General features: G+C 36.3%; 1 protein-coding gene across 3 annotated transcripts in view; it reads left to right on the forward strand.

Moving 5' to 3' along the window:
- Window positions 1-22,000, forward strand: part of SLC26A7 (solute carrier family 26 member 7) — a 78,867-nt gene that overhangs the window by 17,194 nt on the left and 39,673 nt on the right. For all 3 annotated transcript variants that reach the window (XM_027659164.1, XM_027659161.1, XM_027659162.1), the window contains exons 3-5: window positions 7,161-7,271; window positions 11,926-12,098; window positions 18,652-18,816. In XM_027659164.1, coding sequence (XP_027514965.1) covers window positions 7,161-7,271; window positions 11,926-12,098; window positions 18,652-18,816 — 449 coding nt within the window. The remainder of the gene's footprint in view (window positions 1-7,160; window positions 7,272-11,925; window positions 12,099-18,651; window positions 18,817-22,000) is intronic.

Raw genomic sequence — 22,000 nt, forward strand, 5'->3', positions numbered from 1 at the left:
CAACTTTTTTTTTCTTTCATTCGACAAGCCCAATAATAACTCAGTGAATCTTGGTGTGGTTTGTATGTTTTAATTAAAGTTGATTTAATCTGGAGCTGGATTTATTGCTGAATAACTAATTCCTAAACACTGGTTGGAGACCTTGTCATTAAAAAAAATGAATGACACTGCCTTCATGCATTCCAGAACTGGTGTCCAGTGTTTTGGAAGGCATGATACCAAAAGCTTATACTTTTTTTTTCCTTAGCTTTTCATGGAGGAACCCCAACTGTGTCTTCTCAAGGGTGATAGTTGTCAGGGGTTTGTTTCAGGCTCTGACCATAAATGAAGACATTAATATACTCTGAGCTGACTAACTGGAGCTAATAATTTTATTAAGGGTAAAGCTGTCTTGTAAATATACATCTGGCATCCAAATTGCATGTGTAAATTGAATAGAAATTGAATAAGCACATTTGGAAACAGAGCCAGAAAAATCTGCTACAGAATGCATTGGAGAATTCATGTAGTTCATAAATGAATTGTGCAAGAGAGTGTCCAGTTGAACTCTGTTTAAGTTCTCCCGTGCAAAGAATAATGATGTAAGATGAATATGAAATGTAACATGTTAGTGAGTAAACGTGGGACAATGTTTCATATTTTACAACTTTCCAGCAGAGACGAAAGGCACTTATGCTGCTGTGCATGCAATATTTAATTTCTAATGACTAGAAAAATTCTTCCAAGTTATATGCTTGGAAGTTTTGCAAGTTATATGTGCTAATACAGAGCTGTTTGACAGACTACTAGAAATCTGAATTCAGTTTCTGAATGATCTCTGACTCTTTCGGAGCCTCATGTCTGGATACACTCACCTTTGTGTGACCGGATGATCTGCGTGGATGTCACATCCCTGTACTGTGGTCGCCTGAGCACCATGGACAGAGACTGAGAAATCCAGGAAATGTTGATTCCTGAAGGAAGAAGAAATGACACCACATGTAATCTTCCAGATCAGAGAGATCAGGAAAATTTTTAGTGTTCAGATCCTCGGCCACCAATTTACCGAAATGGATGCCCTTTTCATGGATTTCAAGAAGTCCAGTTCCTCTTGATTAAGGCCTGTCATCACTCATGATAGGTTTTTGTTTCTCTGCGGCGTTGATGCTTCTCAAAAGACTTCCTCATAGTTACCTACTTGTCAGAAATTTCTTATGGCTTCATTCTTTGTATATTCTTACTGAGATGCAGAGGAATTTACCTATAAACCACTTTCAAAATGCTTCTTTTATTTTGGAGATGACCAGATTCTTCAGGTATTATGGCTGACTAATGATTATAGCTCATAGAATTTATATAATCATAGAGTTTATATAATCTCTGTTGTGTTCAGATATTGTGTCAAATTCATCCTAAAGAGTTCTTAATACTACATCTTGGATTGTCTGTCAAGAGTCATAGGTTTTTTCAGGCTATTAAAAGAAAATACTAGTTTTTTTTTTTTTTATTCTATTTATTTTAATGTGAATCTAAACTTTTTTTATGTACAGAAGGTCAAGCTTTCTTGAATAGAGAAATTATAAGTGGGTCACACAGCCCACTTGTTTCTTCTACCATAATGCTTGCAGATCTTCTTTTTTGAACATTAAGATGCAAATGCCAATATCGGGAAATCTGCAAAGTGGTAGAGTAGAACACTGTTTTCTCAAACCTACCTTTGATGCAGTTGCCAGATGGTAAGTTGGGAGAGCTGCATTTCAGATACTGTGAAATACTGTGAATTCAGATACTATGACTAACACAACTGAGATGCTTAATTCTCACCAGACCAAAGAAGACAATTAGATGGGAAAGAACTGCACTGAGTTAGCAATGATACTTGCTAACTGTGTGGTGTTTAAAAGATTTATGGTTCACCGTTCAGAATCTGTTCTTCCATCTTGCCTTTATGTTCTTCCTTTGTCTGAGGCTTTGAATGACAGAAGAACCAAGGAATGATTTTAAGCTCTTGATACTTTTGTCATTAAATAACTCAGACAGAAGATACAATCCACAATTGTAGCCCCAGCAAATGGATCCGTTATGAAACAGAGATCTTGCAGGCACGAGGGGAATGTGCATGGAGAGAACTGCTGTTGATCTTCTTGGTTTTTGGAGATAGATGACATTATTTCCAAAGGATCATTTTGTGTTAATAGCTTTTAATCAAGTCACTGTCAAAGCATCTCCAGAACTGTAGGTTTGTACAGGAAAGTTGTTATGAAATATAATATTAAAAATGTTTTCTGTGGTGGGTTGTTTTTTTCTTCAGTAAAAGTCAGCTATCCTGTTATAAATTAAAGCCTGTGATATGAGTCATTGGGCGTTTGATTTGTTAGTTCTCCAAGAAGAATAGATAGGAGACTCATTAAATATGTATTAATTCTACATTTTAGGGCATCCACAGGAAATACCTTTCTTGCTACATAAGTCAGCTTTGTGAACAAAGGGAGCAATTGTTTTTTTCTGAAGCATCAGAGAGAGTGACCTCAGCTCTGCAGATAGCGTTTTTGAGTGGGATAAGATGTGTTAGTGTCATTTTGGGTTCCATAAACTTGGGGCCTGACCATCTTGGTATAGTCAAATTTGAGAGTAAAAGGTTACAATAACAGAAAGTTATTTGAATATACATTTTATCAGAAAAAAACTTTTAATTTTATAGCTTTTCACAGTAAATACTAAATGATACAAATTTTTATACTCCTCAAATTAATTATAGGCTTACTACTTTCCCTGCTTCTTCATTTAATTTCATGTTTGAGTATCCTATTTCCAAAAGACGTGGTAGAGCTTTCCTCAGAACAGATGTATGTATCATGAGCGTATTTCCAGATGCAGAAAATTGTTAACTGACCATACTCTGATGATTCATAGGTCTTCCTATGGAAAATATTTTTTTATTGCCATAGTTTTGGCACTAGCGTAGCATTGGCCTCTTTAGCCACCAGTGCACTTGTAGCAAATGTGGGTAGAGTCCTTCCCAAATCTTCGTTCGCGAAGCCCAGCCATGATTGAGTTAGCAGAAACTACCAACTTAAATGGAGACCTTTCTCCTGTGGCAGGAGATGGCCTTGCTTCTATTTGTATCCAACTTGTTCTTTTGTAGGTACTTGTGTTTGACGCTGGTCAGCAGTGGTGAACATCTCTTCCTTTTCAACACAGTGTGCCAGAGTATTGTTATGCACTTGGTGTTAATCAGAGAGGATGATTTCCAGTGAAAATGTGTCCTACAATGTTATCTTATGATAAAGAGCTAGTTAAAACAAACAGTATTAATGTACTGTATCTGAACTTACTGTTCATTATGTGTTTGCATTTCTTTTCATGGGATTTATATTCTTAAATGAAAATCTTAATGTCGCTACCACAGGGATTTCCTCCACATTATCCGTGAAGATTATGTGAGATCCTTACTTTATGATCTATTTCTTTTGAGTGTTATTACTGTTTGGAATGAAAAAATTAAAATAATGTTTCATGTCTTTTGACTAGTTCTTGAGCATATGGAATGCATTGCAGTGAAGTTTAATATGAAAATTAAGGAAATAAGTTGAAACATACTACCAATTATATCTTTAAAAGTATTTCAACTCTTAGAATATTTTATACATTATCAGAAAGCCTGAAGTCTTTACTAATTCTATTTTATAAAGCCTCTCTACTCTTACCCATGATTGACATACTTCAGTAATGAGAGTAAAAACCTAACAAACAGAGCCAGGACTTGAGTCAAAAGCTGGTAATTTTATCTCTGTCCTGACTACCATGACTTCATCATGAAATAAAATGACACACTGCTTCTAAAATTTAATACAAAGAGAACAGGGAAGGTCTGTGCATGAAACGAAAAAAACAAGGGCAGCAGCATCTGCGAGTAAAATCAAAATTCCTGTTGGATGCTGAGGGTTTGCTGGGCAGGATAGCCCCATTTCCACAGTTTTATAGGACTCATGCCACATTTCTGTTGGCCAGTTCTTCTGACTGTAAGGGTTCATTCAGTTTGTGTCTCTCTGTTCCTCTCAGCCCTGTTCAGAGAGCTGAATTGAGATGTTGACACAGTGTGTGTGTGTATGTGACCTAGGGCTGCATTGAGCTCTTGCACTTTACCCACATGTACAGTTTGTGCTGGATCAAACACAGTCTGGCCATAATTGTTGAATGTTTCAGATTCAGAAGATCTTAGGAAACATAAAACCAAAGTAAACACGTAGAAAAGCGAGAACTGGCTTTTACAGCTAGATGGTGACAGAATATTTTGTAGTAGCTGAAGCCTTGTTTTCCTTCTAAATGTTGAGAGGAAAGAACAAGGTATACTGTTCTTAGCCCTGGATTGATTGATTTCCATTGAATAGTAAAAGAGCTAGTGGTCCCTCTTCTGGAACTATGTTAGCTCAGCCTGTGGCATAATATGTGCCCTTTGGTTTTGTTTTGGACAACTTCTAAGCTAATTTTCTCTTGATCTGTATGATAAGGTTACTTAAAATTGAAACATAGATTTTGTAGGGAAAATGTCAAGGTCCAAAATTAACACAATTGAAACATAAACTTTAGAATGCTATGAACATAATCTATTTTCTGCAAAATGAACTTGATATTTCAAAACATATCTTTCAAAATTTCAAAATTTTAACCTTTCCCAGTAAAGAGGGAGCTTTTGTGATTCCCTTGTAACACGAGTCCACACAAATGGAGAAAAGGATGCAAGGAAGTGGGCATGTAAAGGAACTCACCAAGGTGAGTTGTCTATGCATTGTGTAGATAGGTGTTCTACACAGTGTGAATTGAAATTTTTGGAAATAGGATTGTTTTCAAATGAAAATGTTCTATATTTTTAATTCTCTGGTTTGGTGTTAGACAATTCTTTTAATTTAATGAGTATCTTAAATATAGAAAGTTTTACAGATCATCTTAATCAGGATTTTTAGACCTCTTCCCAAAATGCTGGTTCAGCATTCAGTACTGAATGTTGTGTATTTCCCTTATGCTTGTCTGCACAGACAGGTCCCTTCATTTCAATTATGTTGTTATAATTAAAGTGAGGCTGAAGTTATACTTATTTTTCCGATTCCTTTACTTTTTGGAGAGTAAAATAAATTAGCCTTGCATAATGCTTTATTGAAAGACTGGAATATCTATGTGAGTACTATTCTACTAGTGAATTAATTACAACCTTTTTATCTGCTTTTGGTTTTATTCATAAAATGGTTATAAGGGAAGAGCTTTTCAATGTTAAACAAGCCTTAAAAATTTCTTTCTCCTATTCACTATTTCCCCCCCATCCAGTAAGTTTTTTCTGGATAGGGTCATGCAGTTCTCTCTTGTGTTGTTTTTATTTCCTCGGGCACACCCTTCTGTGTTGCTCTTGGGTCAGAATCTTCTTCTACATCTATTGATCATATGAACAATGGATGTCACACTACAATTTCAGAGATCTTTCTGGTTTATGATAATGCTGTGCTATGAGAAAAAGGCAGAAGTGTTAATCAATAGATGCACTAATTAAAAGAGCAATGAAGTCCATTTCAGTTAAAAAGTTTTAAACCAGACACACTTTGATATATGTATACTCCTCTCCAAGTCATAACTAATAGTGCTACTTTGCTGAACCCAGTATGGATGAAGATGTCCATGTAAGACATATCTCAGCAAAATCTTTGCCATGATGTTTTTCTAAGAACAGATGTAGTACTAGACCTTGTCTGCTTCACAGGGAACTTGACACTTCTGATCTTCTGGCATTTTCTTGCCTTCCCCCACCATATTTTTTATTTTTATTTATCTTTATTACAGACTCAAATGAAAATTCAAGGAGTTTTTAATCCAAATGTTCACAATTGACACATAAACCAAAGGCCCTAAGCAAAGACACTCTTTGGCACTCTCAATAATATTAAGGCCCCATACACCAACATTTCAGGTAAAAAATGCTTTTTGGAGCAGTCAGGAAAGCTTGGTGAGAACAATTAATCGTACACATTTAATTTTCTTTGGAGATTTTAAATGTAAACAGAAGGCAACATCATCCATAGGTCTGAATCACCTCGGTTGCAGACCACACGTGGTCATTCTCCCAGTACACACATGTATGCACTAGCTTGTGCATACACTCAAATTGAAGGTGGACTTCAGGAAGGCACCTTGTGCGTTACACAAGCCAGTCCTTTCTTCCCTCCTGCACGATGAGGTATTCACCAAGATCTGTGGAGAAACTCTGCAAAGCAAGTTCTCCTACTCTTAGTCTCCAGTAGGAAGAGTTGTGAAATGGCAGTAGAGCTTGCTCTTGCATGTTCTGAGAAGTCTCTCCTTCTGCTGACTTGAAAGGAGTCAATGCAGTCTGGCTTCCTACCTTAGGTATCTCAAGTTGAACAGCAATCAAAGCTCCTGCTTTGCAGGAATGTTTCTGTTAAAAGATGAGTTCTTGTCATGTTTTTAGACTTTCTAAGAAAAAGATGGATGCTCTCTTCTATAGCTAAGCAATGAAGCTAACTAGTAAGTCTATAAAGTTAAACCCTAACCAATTCAGTTAATTCTTCATCTCAACATGAAACTCAAATACTTTGTTTCTTTACAGAAAGTTTCTTTACATAATGAAAAAAATGTTAATATCTAAAGGCTTAAAAAACCCAGGCACCTAAAAAGAATGAACTTTGGAATATTTTTTTGTTTAAGAAATTAGAAGAAAGCAGAATGAAGGGGTTCCATCCAAACCAAAATTATAGGTTTTGAACTGTTTGTAAGAAATAACCATACCACTGCCTGGAGCCCTGGCAGTCTCAAAACCATGTTTGTGAGGGTGGGAGTGAAACAATGCTAGGCTCTTGCAAGGCCTGGCAATTAAAAAAATGTTTGGAACTACTGATGGAGACAACCTGGAAACTTGGTAGTTGGTGAACCAATTATTTCTGCTGGTGACCAAGACTCAAAAGAAAATAAGAGGATTTTGATGATGAAATGAAAAACCTTCCACAGTTTTCCTGATCTTAATTGTACAGTTGTTGACATGCTCTAGGTTTTAATAAATGAAGGTGGGGGTTTTTTTCTGCTCTTAATAAAGTTGTAGATATTTCCTCATTAAACAACCCAAACCAAACAGAACAGTTTTATCTTCATATAGTGAAATAATTCCATTTAACTTTCTCTAGGGCTGGCCTTTGCTGCTCTGTCTTCAGTCCATCCAGTTTTTGGTCTATATGGCTCTTTCTTCCCTGTCATAGTTTATGCCATATTTGGAATGGGACGTCATGTTGCAACAGGTAAGTATCTATTTCCTAAAAACCTTTTCAAAAATAAAAAACTGGAAACTGAACTTATTTTAAGATCAATGGAAGGAAAATCATCTATGACTAAACATCAAATTATGTTTTTGTTCTTCTTTTACACCTATTTTTTGTCAGTTTAAGTACTTTAAAGAGCCTCATTAAGAATATATTGGAGTTACTTCTGCCATTATAATTTAAAATTGGATTGACACTTCTTTTGTAAGTGTAACTTATTAAGAGCTTCTGTGTTTTCACTCTGCTTTTGAAATCTGCTTCAGGCTAAGATTTTAACAAAGGGCTCTGCCAACAAGATATATGCAAATGGGACTGAAAAAGGCTCGATTGCCTCTTAAACCATAGAAAACACATTACTTCTCAACTGTCTAAACCACAAATCCTGCATTTCTCAGAAAAAAAAAAAGGCTTTTTGTGCCTATTATTTGCTGTTGTATTAAAGCTGGAGACTCTCCCAGTGAGGGTTGCTGTCCACACTTGCAGACTAGTTAGGTAGGTAGTGAAAGGTGCTCCCTGGCTACTATGTTGGTAGTTATGAGTTACTTGTTTACCCTCAGCAGTCACAGCAGCTGGAAGAATTGAATGGATTTGATCTCCTAATAGGCTGGTTAATGCTCTGTTTCTGATCCCAAAGAAACTAAATTATAGGTGGAAGCTGGAAATAGTACTCATTATGTTGAACCACAAATTGTTTGCCATGCAGAAGTTGGCACTTGGTGGCCTCTGAAGTTTGCAACTAGGATTAGACAGGCCCAGTAGTAACACACATCATGACTGGGTAAAGGGAAGCAGCCTCTGTGGCTGTCAAAAGGTTTAAGGAGGAGGAGAGATGTTTTCCTTAAGGAGGAGAAAAAGTCCTGAAAGGAGAAAAGATGGTTGTGGGTAACCACACACAAAACAAACTGTAGAATCTCATTGCTCTCATGTATGCAATGTTTTAGTAAGCAGTTAGCAACATATTTTTGAGCACCTTTTTTGATCAAAAACTTTCAGTTAAATTGCAAAAAAAGAAAAATCTAATCAGCTGTAAATTGTCTTAGAGCAAAAGTAAAGCTGAAAGTTTGTTTTCCCATATACGCAAAAAGTATTTGAACCTTGTGATGTCCGAAAAAGATCTGTGGATGCTGTTAGTGTCCTAATGCTGTAATGAGTGAGGGACTGTACTCAGCCCATGTGAAAAAGATAAACTTTTGAAAAAAAGTGAAAATTTAGAATTTGGAAAATTAATTTTACTCTTCAGTACAGACAGATTAGTACACTTATTAAAACATCAACCTATATTAAAAAGCCATATTAACAAGTGTGGTCAGAAATTTGTTGATGTAAGATTATTAGGAAGACAAGAATCCATCATATGTAGGAAAGTAGATAAGTAAGTATCTGGCTGGTATAAATTCTAGTAATGAAAACAGATGATAAAATAGGTAAGTACAAGCTGTTAAGTCTGATGTTTTATTTTTGGGAGGGAATGATGTTCAGAGAATGACTTGCTTAGTCCCACAGCTTCATGTCTGCAGATTTCTGCATGGCCACTGGTGTGGAAACCTATTCCTTTCACAGATATCTATTACAGAATTTAATTTTAATCAAAAAAGGGCAGCAAAACAGTTCTCTTGCAGTAATGAAGATTTTTTTTAAATTAATAAATTTGTGTGACATACGTTGTCAATCATTTCAACAGAAAAGTCTCATGCACTCCTCCCACCACTCAGTTGAGCTGTTGAGCTGTGTTGGCTGAACTGGAGCTATACTGCCTGCCTCAGTTTCCCAAATGTTCCATAATTCCTTGTGGACATTGGAGACAATCGCTTCACCTATCAGCATTTTCTGTAAGATCTGTGGTGCTCTCCATATATACACAGGCTATAAAAGTGTCCTTTGTTAGTGAGGTCAGTCATGTTAATATGAAATGGAAAATTCATCAGTGGCCCAGTTCTGTCAGCTTTTACTCACTTTAAATGTCTCTGTGATAGCTGATCTACTTTAAAAGATTATACAGCTGAGTGACAAACACCTACATCTTTTCCTTGACTGTTTGTGATATGATTGATTTTGAAGCATCCTCTGAGACAACTTCATTCGTCATAATAACACCTTTAGGTCTTTGATTTAAGACAGAATTTTATTTAAACTGTTTTCAAATTCAATTTTATGTAAACTGAATTTTTTTAAGTAAAAATGAGAGAACAGGCTTAAAAGAAAAAAAAGTGATCTGAAAAACAAAATATTTACAGCTATCCTGTTGCTTTAAAAAAAATGTATTTTTGGCCTAGATAAAAAAAGAAACTGTAATCCAAACAAACACCATCATGGTTTGACGGGAAAAATTAAAGGGACTCTCTTGAGAAACAGTTCACCACTTGAAAAATGGAAAGCTTGGCCATATGAGGCGGGCAGGAAAGCGATGAAATGTGACAGGTCAAACATATGCAGGAACATTAAGGGGCTAAAAAAAAGAATTTAAAGAATTCCGTGGAGAGTATGATCAAATTGGTAGTTAAAGTTTCTTTAAATCGTCCAAAATCAAGACAGTGAGAAATAAACTGGTGGCATATCTTTCTGGCAGAGGTGTAATTAGGACATTCTGTGACAAGGCCACAGGATTGTCAAGTTGTCAATGTCATAGGGGCTCTGCTGGGAATGCTGGCAATGTCAGACCTGTTGGTAATAAAAATAAAAATACTGAATCATAGAATCTTAGAATCACAGGATGGCCTGGGTTGGAAGGGACCTTAAAGATCATCTAGTTCCAACACTCTTCTCATGGGCAGGGACACCTTTCACTAGACCAAGTTGCTCAGTGCCCCATCCAATCTGGCCTTGAACACTTCTAGGGATGGGGTGAAAAAAGATATATATAAACAGAGTCTGTTGGAGAGGAGTTAATATGATTTCTACAAAGGAAAATCCTACCTCTCTAACCTCCAAGAGTATGTATGAGTGTCAATAAGCACATGAAGAAAGGAAATACTTTGAATATAAGATATCAAAATGGTCAAACAGCTACTGATAAGGTTCCACACCAAAGGTCACTAAAGAAACTAAGTTGTCCTTGTGATAGAAGAAAAGTCATTTTATTAATTATTAGTAGATTAAAGGTTAAGAAGCAAAAGGCAGGACTTCATGGCCATTTTTCAGGGTGGTGGTGTTCCTGGTAGGTTCCCAAGGAATTCATACTGGGAATCCTGGGCCTTTGTGAAGGCCACAGTGAAGGTAGCACTTTGTTCACTGGGTCCTGTAACAGTAGAATAAAGGTGAGTTCAATGAGATATAATTTTAAAAGACTTTTAAAGTACAGATTGAATAAAATAGTACAGCAGACAGTGAACTTCTGGAACCCCCTCTCAGAGGTCATTGTGGAGGGAGAAATTACAAGCAGGTTGAAACAAACCTTTGACAAATTCATGAACTAGTCCACAAAGTCAAAAAGGGCCAGGTAAGGATGTACTTTAACACAACAGCTATGGATGCTGGCAATAAGGGCAATGGCCTGCCAAAAATGGCCAGGCTTGTGTGCTTTTCCTGGATAACACCTCTGACTGTCACAGCTGGAGGCAGAGTACTGGGCAAGATGGACAGTTGATCTGACATGGTAAGACATCTCTTATGCTCCTATAGCTCTTCATGAATGTGTTTGTGCTTATTAAGCTATTAGAGGGTGTCCAAAGGAGGGCAACGAAGTTGGTGAAGGGCCTTGAGGGGAAGCCGTTTGAGGGGTGGCTGAGGGCACTTGGTGTGTTCAGCCTGGAGAAGAGGAGACTGAGGGGAGACCTCATTGCAGTTACAACCTCCTCTTGAGGGGAAGAGCAGGGACAGACACTGACTTCTTCTCTGTAGTGACCAGTGACAGGACCTGAGGGATTGGTCTGAAGTTGTGTCAAGGAAGGTTTATGTTGGATATTAGAAAAAGGTTCTTCATCCAGAGGGTGTTTGGGTGCTGGAACAGGCTCCTCTGGGGAAGTGGTCACAGCACCAAGGCTGTCAGAGTTCAAGAAGCATTTGGACAATGCCCTTGGGCACATGGTGTGTCTCTTGGGGATGGTCCTATGCAGGGCTAAGGGTTCGACTTTGATGATCCTTGTGGGTCCCTTCCAATTCGGCATATTCTGTGATTCTGTAATTCTGTGATTTATCTGAGTGTCAGTAAACTTGCTTTTTCTCTCTCAGCTGCTAAATGTTTCTCTTATAGTGTGAGAGCATTTATTAGAATGCGAGGTACCATGAAATGGGCTGGGTACCATACGTATATCATAAATTAATTGCCCTAGAAATTTGGTTCATGAACACTTGGAAGTCTCAGACAAATAGCTGTTTGGTCACGTCCAGGGTGAGTTAAAAGCATTTCTGATAACCTGAAATAGTTGTAAATTTTTGTATTTGCATCTCTTTTGTAAACATGTCTAAATGAATGTGCTCAAAAAAATTTACATTTAATTCACCTGTAAAAATGGTATTTTACAGGAAGAAATATGTGTTACATAGAAAGATTACCTTAAAAATTGTTCTTATCATGACAGAAATGTACAAAATGGTACCTTTACTCATAATGGCCAAGTTTTGAAAAAGAGACCATGAGTGATGAGTACATACAGATATAAAATTATTTTTCACTGATTTGTGGCTTTTTTTATAGGAACTTTTGCTTTAACTTCCTTAATATCTGCCAATGCAGTTGAGCGTCTTGTTCCTTCAGTCACCACTAATCTCACTGCAAACAATAATTCGGGAATTTTGGGCTTATCGGAGTTTGAAATGCAGAGGATTGGAGTTGCAGCAGCAGTTTCATTTCTAGGAGGAATCATTCAGGTTGGTGGAGGTCACGTTTACTCATGCACTGCCTTTGTGACAGCTGTGACATTTGTAATACTTTTATTTTTCTCACTTCTCTGAGAACCACTGATGAAGACATCTGGTCTGATGGTCATGAATGATGAAACTAATGTGTTTTAAGAATTTGCTACTCCTTTGTTGAGGTGCAGTAATTATCTGTGTACATATTGCTAGTGTGTTACAATATGAAGTAAAACCACATTCAATCATCTCTAATATAATACTCAGTTGCTGTTGGTGTCCCTTTTCCTTCTCCTTCAGAAAAAAGACATGAATCATCTCCTGGTAAGCACTGACATATTCCTTTGGATTTCTGTTGCTCTTGGCTTGAAGAGAAATACTATACAATATCCAATAATTAAAAACAATTAAAACAATAATTAAAAATAATTAACACCCATCATTAAAATGAAATAGTAAAGCAGATGTCTTTGTGTGATTCTCCAAAGCTTATTCAAATGATCAGAGGTCTTTTAAATTTCTTCTTTTTTCTTATTCTGACTGCAAGTGCTGAGTTCCTTTATCCATTGCCAGTTGCTTAGGTCTTCAAGAAGGCTTCTCTCTTTCCTTGTAAATATTAAAATGGAGGAAATGTTCCAGCATGCAACATTGCAACACCTCCTGGGTAGCTGGCCTCCTGAAAGAAACCCAAACTCCTGCACTTGTTGCTTTGGATCCCTCTACCATGCAGAAGATGAGCAAAGAAGCCCAGGGCATCTCCAGTGGCCTGCATGCTTGGCAGGAACGGGGCATATGCTTGTGCTAGTCAGTAGGAAATATCAAGAAGCATGACAATTTCTGTTGTATTTTTATTTTTCTTTTATTGGATACAGGATTATGACTAGTGGTAGCAGCATGAGGGAAAGCCTATGGACAATATACAAGGTAGAACTGGTGCTGATTGTGCCTGGCTGTGCATGCACGTGCTGTCTCATTGCACCAGTATGTGCAGCACAGCATTGCATCTTGTACAGTGTGCTTGTAAGAGCAGAGCATGCACAGAGCTCTTTGTGTGGGAATCCTGTGCTCACAGCTTGGAAATCTCCTACATTATCCCCAGAGAGGCCAAAATGCTTCAAGCGGGAAGTTGGTGCCTGCATTCATTTGGTCTAACTTCAAAATCCAGTGCAGATATTTTTTGCTTAGTGGATGGAGAATCCAGTTAGGTGTGTAAATCCTCTAGACCTCTTACTCTTTCATGTTGAAAAGTTCTGCTTTTTCATATACCTTCAGTTCCATCAGCTGACTTAGCTTAAGTCCTGTTTAAGCTTGATTGAAATGAGAACAACTAAATCCTCTGCCTGCATCTTCAAAGCAGGTCTGATAGGGAACTGTGCCATGTGCATGGGCTCCTCCCCCAGGTCAGTAATGTCACTTGCATTGGAGTCATGCTAGCACAAACAGTGCTTGTTGTGCTGCCACTAGTCCTTTATATGAGTTAAATGGTTAAACTCACATAAATGGTTTAATTAAGATACTTATTTCCTAGAGAAGTGCCTTGAAGCTCTTAATAATGCAATATGCAAGTGAAAGTCTGGATCAAGGCTGAGATTAAATTGTGCCATCTTCCCAGGTGTAGTTAAGTGCGGGAATCTATGTTTCTCATCATGATTCCAGTCTGACTAACAGTTCCTGCAATTCCAAGATAAGATGACAGGGCACATCTTGCTGTTAATGGAGAGCTGTCAGTGACCTGCATCTGTTTATCAGATTAGACTAGAAATTAATTAATAGCCTGGAGTAAATGTATATTCTGGGACAAGAGAAATAGTGTGATGCATTTTGGGGCAAGAGTTTTCCACTGAAGACATCCTAAAATACAGAAAGAAACTGAATTGTCATTGTAGCTGGTATTTGGGATGGTACTTCTCTGGAAAGGGAGCAGACCTGGGCTATGGTATCTACTATAAAACTCGTTATTCTGAAAAAAACAGTCAAAATGCAGTGCTCTAATCAGCACAAAAATCTAATTTCGCAAAAACAACTGATGCTGTGATTATTCCATGCCTTGGTCAATCTCCATATGTAGGATCAAAACTCCCTGTCCAAAACAGCTGTTTCCTTCTATGAAAGAGTAAGTAAAGAGCTGAATGTCTTTGGTCTGAAAAGCAATTTGATACTATTTTTTCAGTAGCCTGGCTAAGTACTCTAATCAGCAATTAATGTCAAAGAAAAAAAAGGAAAAACATAAAAAATAGTGAGTCATGGAGGGAAAGCAAAGGGTAGAGATGTGTTTTTGAGATGATCTGCTGTTGGCTGCTGTGTGTTTTGTGCAGACCGTAACTGTGCATTTGTGTGTGAGGCAAGCTCTGAGGAAGCTTTGTGAATCTCAGTGCCACCTAGACATGAATAAATTAGAACTGTTTTCTCATCATCAGACAAAAATATGTGAAGCTTATGAGATTTGAAATTTGGTGCTTAGTTGCTTAAATTTTTTTCAAGTAATAAATTTCAGAGTCCTAAACAGTTTTTTAAATATAATGTTTGAGGGACTGTTTATAAAAGATGAAAGATATTTAGTCATCTTAAGAGGCTTCTGATGAGGATAAACTAGTATTAAAATAGAAAATAAGTAAATGTAAAATAAAAACTGTAATTGCAAAAAAAAAATAATATAATGAATACACTATTTCATCTTTTAAAAGTAGAAAAGAAGGAATAATGAAAATTTTTTCCTATATTTGTGTAGCTCCTACTCTATTAAGATAAACAGGGCATGGAAAACTAGTCAAGTTAATAGAATTCTTTCCTGATGTTAAATTCCTCAGATGTATTGATGGGGAGAGGAAGTGAGGGAACATAACAGATGCCTATGGGATAATTTTGTAATTAAAATTGGATGATGCCTTTATAACATTAAAAAATCCTCAAAAAAGCTTTTGGATAAGATTTTTTTCCCCTATTAATATATTATATGTGCAAGAATGCTTGCATAAATATATGTGTCTATAAAAGAACCTCAGCATACTAAACTGAAATTCAACATGAAGATTTGCTGAATAGAGGAAAGCTGCTTGCAGATCAAAATGAGAAAAATAATTTTTATCCTACAAAAAAAGTTTTATTCTCTTAAGACTACAGTGTTACAGAGTTCAGCTGTGCTACTCTTCTGTAAATGAGAAATAGCTGCTTATTGCATTCCAGTCTTCTGCGTTTTCACTAGTAAGTTTTTCAGCTGCTGTATTTTGAAATGTAACATGTAATTAGTTGCTGATATACAGTATTTGAAATAAAAATGTTTCTAGTTGTCAGGAGAACAAATTTACATGGTATATTATCAGTTTACTTAACAAAAAAGAAGCACATTTGAATATGAAGGGTGTTTTTGTAAGGCTAATATTCTTGTCCAAAATTTTTCTTCCCTGTGGGGAATGTTATGTTGCTCTATTCTATGTTACACATAGTTTTTCATGAGATTATAACATGAGTCTATTATAAGTGATAATCAGGAAAACAGTTAATTTTTCTTTTACAGTGGAAATAACTTTTTGCAGGTTCATATTCTGTATCTTGAAAACTACAAGTAGGCTATGTGGGACTTCTGGTTCCCACAATTATGGTGCAGCATACAATGTGTTAGTACAGAAAGACCATAGAAAGAAGACTTTTTCAGATCCTGGACTGTGGAAAGATCACTTTCCACACCATCAGAAGCTGCCAGATACTCTGGAGACACCCATAATGAACATGAGAGTTGGAATGCAGAAGACCAAAAGCTCACAATTAAATGTCTATTTAAACAGGCTGAGAAGAGTTTTAAACTGATTGCTCAGTGAAGCTGAACTGCCCACATCTGACTGTTTTCTCTATGTGGTCCATAGATGTCTTGATTTTTGCAGCCTCTGACTTTGAGATAACCAATACAATGTACTAAATGAGAGTCTCACACTCTGTAGTGTTTCCCTCCAAAAGATGTTCCCCATTCCTGACCCTGTCTTCTCAGCCCATACAGCAAATCATCAGAAAGGGTACCACCACTTTTATTTGCAATAACAGTGAAAAAACCTTCCAGGACAGTGGAGTTTTAAGAGCTTTAAAATTCGTTCTCCAAAACTGAATTTGTGCAGCAGGTAATATGATATCAACCTTTCAATTACTCTCAACAGAAAGTTTGATATTAGTAATTTTCAAAGAGCTGTTAAGTGATAAAAATTTTTACTGGCCATGAAGTTAAACTGACTACATGTTGAATGGAATTTTAATAATAATAATTTTAATAATAATAAACTGAGTTCGTTGTCATGGGAAGAAAATATTGAAAGTGGACAAGAACCAAAAGGGCTTGAATTTGCTTTTTGCAATTGCTCATTTTTCTTCTCCTGGCTAAATCTCCATTCTCTTCTACTTGTTGGAGTAAAATTATGGAGCAGTAAAGACAGCTGCAAGAAAAGGTTCCATTTGTATTATCTTTCTTTCATCTTGAAATTTCCTTTTTTTTTCTATAATTTTTTTTTTAGAAATCACATTGTCCACCACTTTTACCTAATTATCTGGTTGTATAACTTGTTTCCATGATCTCTTTTCCTTTACTGTGCATTCAGGGCTACTTTCTCTCACTTTTTCTTGTTTTTTGTTTGTTTGGGTTTTTTTTCTCTAGCAGCTTTTCTTTTCATTTACATGAATTTAATCAAAAATGCATACCTAGTGAAAGCAAATTGTCTAACACAAACCATACTCATGGTTTGGATGTATTTTACATAACCTACAGTTATTAGCAAACAATAAAAAGTATATTTGAAATGTGACCTTTTAGTTACTATCTGTAAAGCAATCTCTTAAAATGCTGAAGACAAAAAAAAAGGTAAAGAACCAAAAAGTAAATCTGAGAGTGATGCTGAAGTTTCTAAGTTCAGCAATTATGACACCATTTTCCTGTAAATCACAATAATAACTTTCTCTGAAATGCTAATAGTAACTAACACTCCTGTGTGATATTATGTGGTTCAAAGAATTGTCTCTAATTCCACAGCTAAATAAACATACATCTAATTCTCTGGAAACTAAGCTATTACCCAGTTAGAAATTTCACCTTCATAAAATAGAAACTGATCTTAGAAAACAAACAAAAATTCACCAGAGAAGGAAGAACTTAATTCTTATTCAACATCACTACTGTGAACAATGTTTTAAATATATTAGTAGGCAGACTTTTAGAACAAACAGCTAAACAAAATATCTGAAGTTAGTAATTATCAGTTTTAGGCCTGACTAACTAAATTACTACTCACTGAGGGTATAACAGTAATTATCATTATTGGAGTGCAATCTTGAACAGCAATCAATTTTCCAATTGCACGTAATACAGAGCAATTTACATGCTATTAGTGGAAAATAGAAAAAAAATCTCAGATTTAATTGCTCAGATGGAAGAGGAAATTGCTCACAAGAGATTTTTGTGGTAAATTAAAATCCACTTTGGTATTTTTGTTTCTTTTTGGGTACTATGCTCATAGCTCACTGCATATAGGTGAGTTGTATGGTGAAAAAATAAATAGTGTTCAGGCATAAAGAATGCTAACATTTGGAAGTGATATTTTTAGCTTCAGAACACAAAAAAGCTCAATGGACACAGTAATATATTCCAAAATGATGATATTTAGTATGGTAAACACAAAATAATCCTCTTAGAAAGTATTGTAACAAACAACTATGTGCCAAGAGCATGTAACTTCAGGCAGAAGAACAGCAAAAGCAAGACCATAGAAGTAAGAAAATGCAAAATTCATTGTAAGGGGAGAAAATATAAATGTAACTTAACATGTGTCAGAAAAAAGTTAGGCGTTACGTAAACTGCAGTAGCAGCTGTAGTCATGTAACAACTTTATTCAAAGAAGTAACAGCTCTCAAATCTCATACCTCAGAGGAAAAGAATGTTTGAAGTCTGGGATAAGGGGAGAAAAGAGTTGAGCCTGATGGTGCTTTGAATATTTGTCCTGTATTCCTATGAAGTATCTGCAATAGTTGTAGGTTCTGCTGTAGTTCAGATTCCTGGATTAGAGATCTCTCCATGAGCCTCTCCATACCACTTCATAAATTTGGCAATTACTGTTGGAATTACTAATGTTGGGAATCTTGATATCAACATGATGGCAGTCAGTAAGCTGGATGAAGATAATGATCCTTTGCCTACTAAGGCTGGATAGCAGTGGAGCAGGCATGAGTCTTAACACCACCCTCACTTTTTAAGTTGCTTTACTTCCTTTTCCTGTGTTGAAACTGATGTTTTCATGGTGTTGATTGTGCTCATATATTTGAGCAGGAGAGAATACTAAGAGTTTCTCTGAGTGTGATTTTGTTACTAAACTGATGTTAGAATCTGGTAAATTAGTGGTGCAAGTAAAATAGTGCAGGTAAACCCAGAGAGCTTCAGTGGATTCCATTTTCAGCTATATTTGTCCTTCAAAGACTTTTGCTTTTTATTTTCAGCTCTTTTATCTTAAAATATATTAAAAGAACCATGGCTCATTGTCCTATCACCAAGATGGTGCATTGTATTATAACTGCTGATACTCCTGCCTTTGTCTTTTAGGTAGCAATGTTTATGCTGCAGTTGGGCAGAGCCACGTTCTTGTTAACAGAGCCAGTAATAAGCGCGATGACAACAGGAGCAGCTACACACGTTGTGACTTCACAAGTGAAGTATCTGCTGGGAATGAAAATGCCATATATATCGGGACCACTGGGATTTTTTCATGTGAGTTCAGTGAAAGAGATGGGTTACTTCATTAGCTGACATTTTATTAAATAACTACGCTATATGCTATATAAAGAGTAAGAAATTTGTTATACACGTGTGAATGAGCACAGGATGAACCTTCATCTTGCTTTGTCTGTTTGTAAGAATGGATTTGGAAAACTTGATGAAGAACTAGCAGAAATGGGTCTTATTTTAAAAGGATACAGTAATCAATTTCAAATAAATATATGTGTTAAACCTGACGGTCATTATGGTAAAAGGAAATTGGCCCATGATTTGTGGATCTCCTATGCAAAAATTACCCAAAATATGTTACTTATTGCCTTATGAAATGATAAACACAGCAAGTGAATAGCTTTAAGGTAATGTTTATAAAATTCATTCAGCATTTCATACAGTAGTGTTCCTGTGAGTGGTTAAGCTGCTTAAAGGATCACCGTCAAAGGTATTGGCAAAAAAGCAGGTTTTAATATGAACTTATGAAAGAGTGACTAACAGAGTTCAATGGCAAGTTTCACTCTATTACTTATTCCATGGATGAAGCATACATAGGAAAATTGTATTAGAATCAATTTAGAATGATTTACATGGAGACTGAGGATGAAACAGGGTAAGGATATGGATACAAAAAGATAAGGTGTGCAAAAGGGCTGAACAGCACCTCATTATGGATTAATTTAGCATTTACGAAGTGATTAAATACAACCTGCTATAATTATAACAGTGACCTAATTATAGCTTCACAATAACATTCACACCATGATCACTTCACACTCACAGACACAGGCAAAGATGTATACATCTATGTCTGTGCATGTACAGGTACCTGTCAAAAATTCCCTTCAAGTTCTGTGGAATACTAAAGGCAAATACTTCAGTGTTTCTCAACAGGCATGGGTTGTACCCCAAGGTGTGTGGGTGGGGGTGGGTGTGGGGGGGTGTGTGTGTACCAGCCCAGGCCTCGTCCTAACCAAAGGTCTTTCAAGTATTGCAGACTTGAAGGTTGACGAGGGTTGAAGAGGTGCCCATGATCCCAGAGGGATGTGCTGGCATAGCCCACTGTGGCCCAGGAGAGCTCAGATGGCCTCTGACTTAAGACATCTGTGTTTAGGTTCACATGACGATTTGTTTTAGTCATTAATCAATTCCTATCCTGGCACTAACTCAAATCAATAATTAATGAAATTATTCAAAAGTCTAGTAACAATGGTGACATTCCATCGGTAAGTTTCCACCTGGGCCATAATCCAGGTTGGTAACTATGGGAGTTTCCAAAACATTTGGAAATTGTTTCCAAAACTCAACCAACAATGGTGCTGTTCCATCTGGGCTACAATTCAGGTAGGGTATGTCCCAAGGCTGTCAGGATATGACTGATTATCATTTGTTTTCCGCTTTGGTCAGACAGCTGAATTTGCTGCCACAGTGTTTTTCCCACCTATGTCATGCAAGAGCACCTGGTACAGCCAAGGACACTTCACCATCCAGCTGGTTTAGTCAAAGCTGAGATTGTAGGGCTGGCCCAAGGGTGTGGGTGATGCATCACCCCAAGTATCATGGTCACTGCCTTTGGAAAGTACATATTGCTGGTTGAAAACTTAAAGAGCAAAAGACATGATAACATATTCTTGATGGTAACTTATTCCATCAAACACTGAGTTTAGACGCTGTGAGCATAGTCTCTTGGCATTAGTAATATTACGACAGTAGCTGCCAAAAAGACATTTTTCTCATAATAAAACTTTACCTACTTGTTGAGGTGATACTTACATTGAACTGATAGTGAGGCTTCATTTAGTTAGCCACTAAATCAGGACACCTTATTTAAAAGCACTACTGTATCTTCCTGCCCTGCTATGTGCTTTATATTTTGCTATTAATTTGAGAAATTTGTTAATGGGAAATCTCTGATAAGAAAATGTTGCTTTTTAGAATGTTTTTTCATAATATTTTATAAATTTGATAACTTTTTGTATGGATAATTCATTAATAAGTTTTTTACAGGACCAATTTATTAATGAAAATTAGGGGCATGTAATAAACACAAGCAATTTATCTTGTAGGAGCATAGCTAGAAGAGTCATAGCCATTTTTATGAGTTGGCTTGTGAAACTATTACAAATGATTCATCATATATTAAATTTTTTTAAATTCTTTAAAAATCTTTTCATAAATAATTCTTAATATAAAACGTGACTAGCCTCTTTTTCATCGTGTGTCCATCGAGACTATACTTACATATAGGAATATTGTCATCTTGTACACGAGTGGTGTTAAGTACCACAGCCAAAACATAATCAAAGTATACATTATGAGCAATAATAAAGAACAGCAGTGATATGAAGAAATAATTCCGTGTTGGTGTGCTGATGATATCATAAATGAGGTCATTCAAATGCTTTGAAAGAAATCTATTCCCTTATCCCCTGTATTTTTTAATGTATCTGAAACAAGTTCCTTGCCCTTCACTTCTCTTTTGAAATCAAACCCCTTTGAACATTTTCCAAAAAAAAAATTTTCCTGATTTTTTTTAAGGTTTTGAGTTGCTTTGTAGAATTGACCAAACAAAATTCATTCTGTACAACTTAAGAGAATAATAAAAAAGGGACAGTTTTAACATAGAAGTGTTTTAAAATGTTTCTAGTATCTCTTCAGACTTATGGGTTGCCTTAAGAAGGTCCAATATCTTAGTCAGAAGTACCAGATTTAGATTTTAACAGCAATTTTCTTCTGTGGTGGTAGTTTTATATGAAAATTATACTAATTACGTATAAGTTAGTTTGCATGTGTAACTAGAGAATGAAAGGCAAATTTGGCATGTTTCTCTGGACATGTTCTTTACTTCAAATTCTCAAAACCCAAAGACTGGTATTTTGCTTACATTTTTCTTCTTTCTCTGCTCCAAAACACCTCCCACTCACAAAACCTATTGCTTTGCCTCAGGCAGCCTTTGGGTTGGCAAACGAAGAATAAGAATGTTTAATAAAGTGTGATAGAAGAGTTGCAAGTAAAGCAAGGCAGTGAAATGGATTCTTTATAGCAAGTGAGATCATGATTAAATGAACTTTGCATGTGGAGAACAAATTTAGTACACTGGCCTTGAACCTATGGGGTTTTTGTGTTTATGCATGGTTTACATAATTTCATTTTCTATGTAAATGGTTTGTAACACTGCAGTTAA

The sequence above is a fragment of the Corapipo altera genome, unplaced genomic scaffold (assembly GCF_003945725.1).
Source record: "Corapipo altera isolate COAL_440 unplaced genomic scaffold, ASM394572v1 52, whole genome shotgun sequence".
Lineage (NCBI taxonomy): Eukaryota > Metazoa > Chordata > Aves > Passeriformes > Pipridae > Corapipo > Corapipo altera.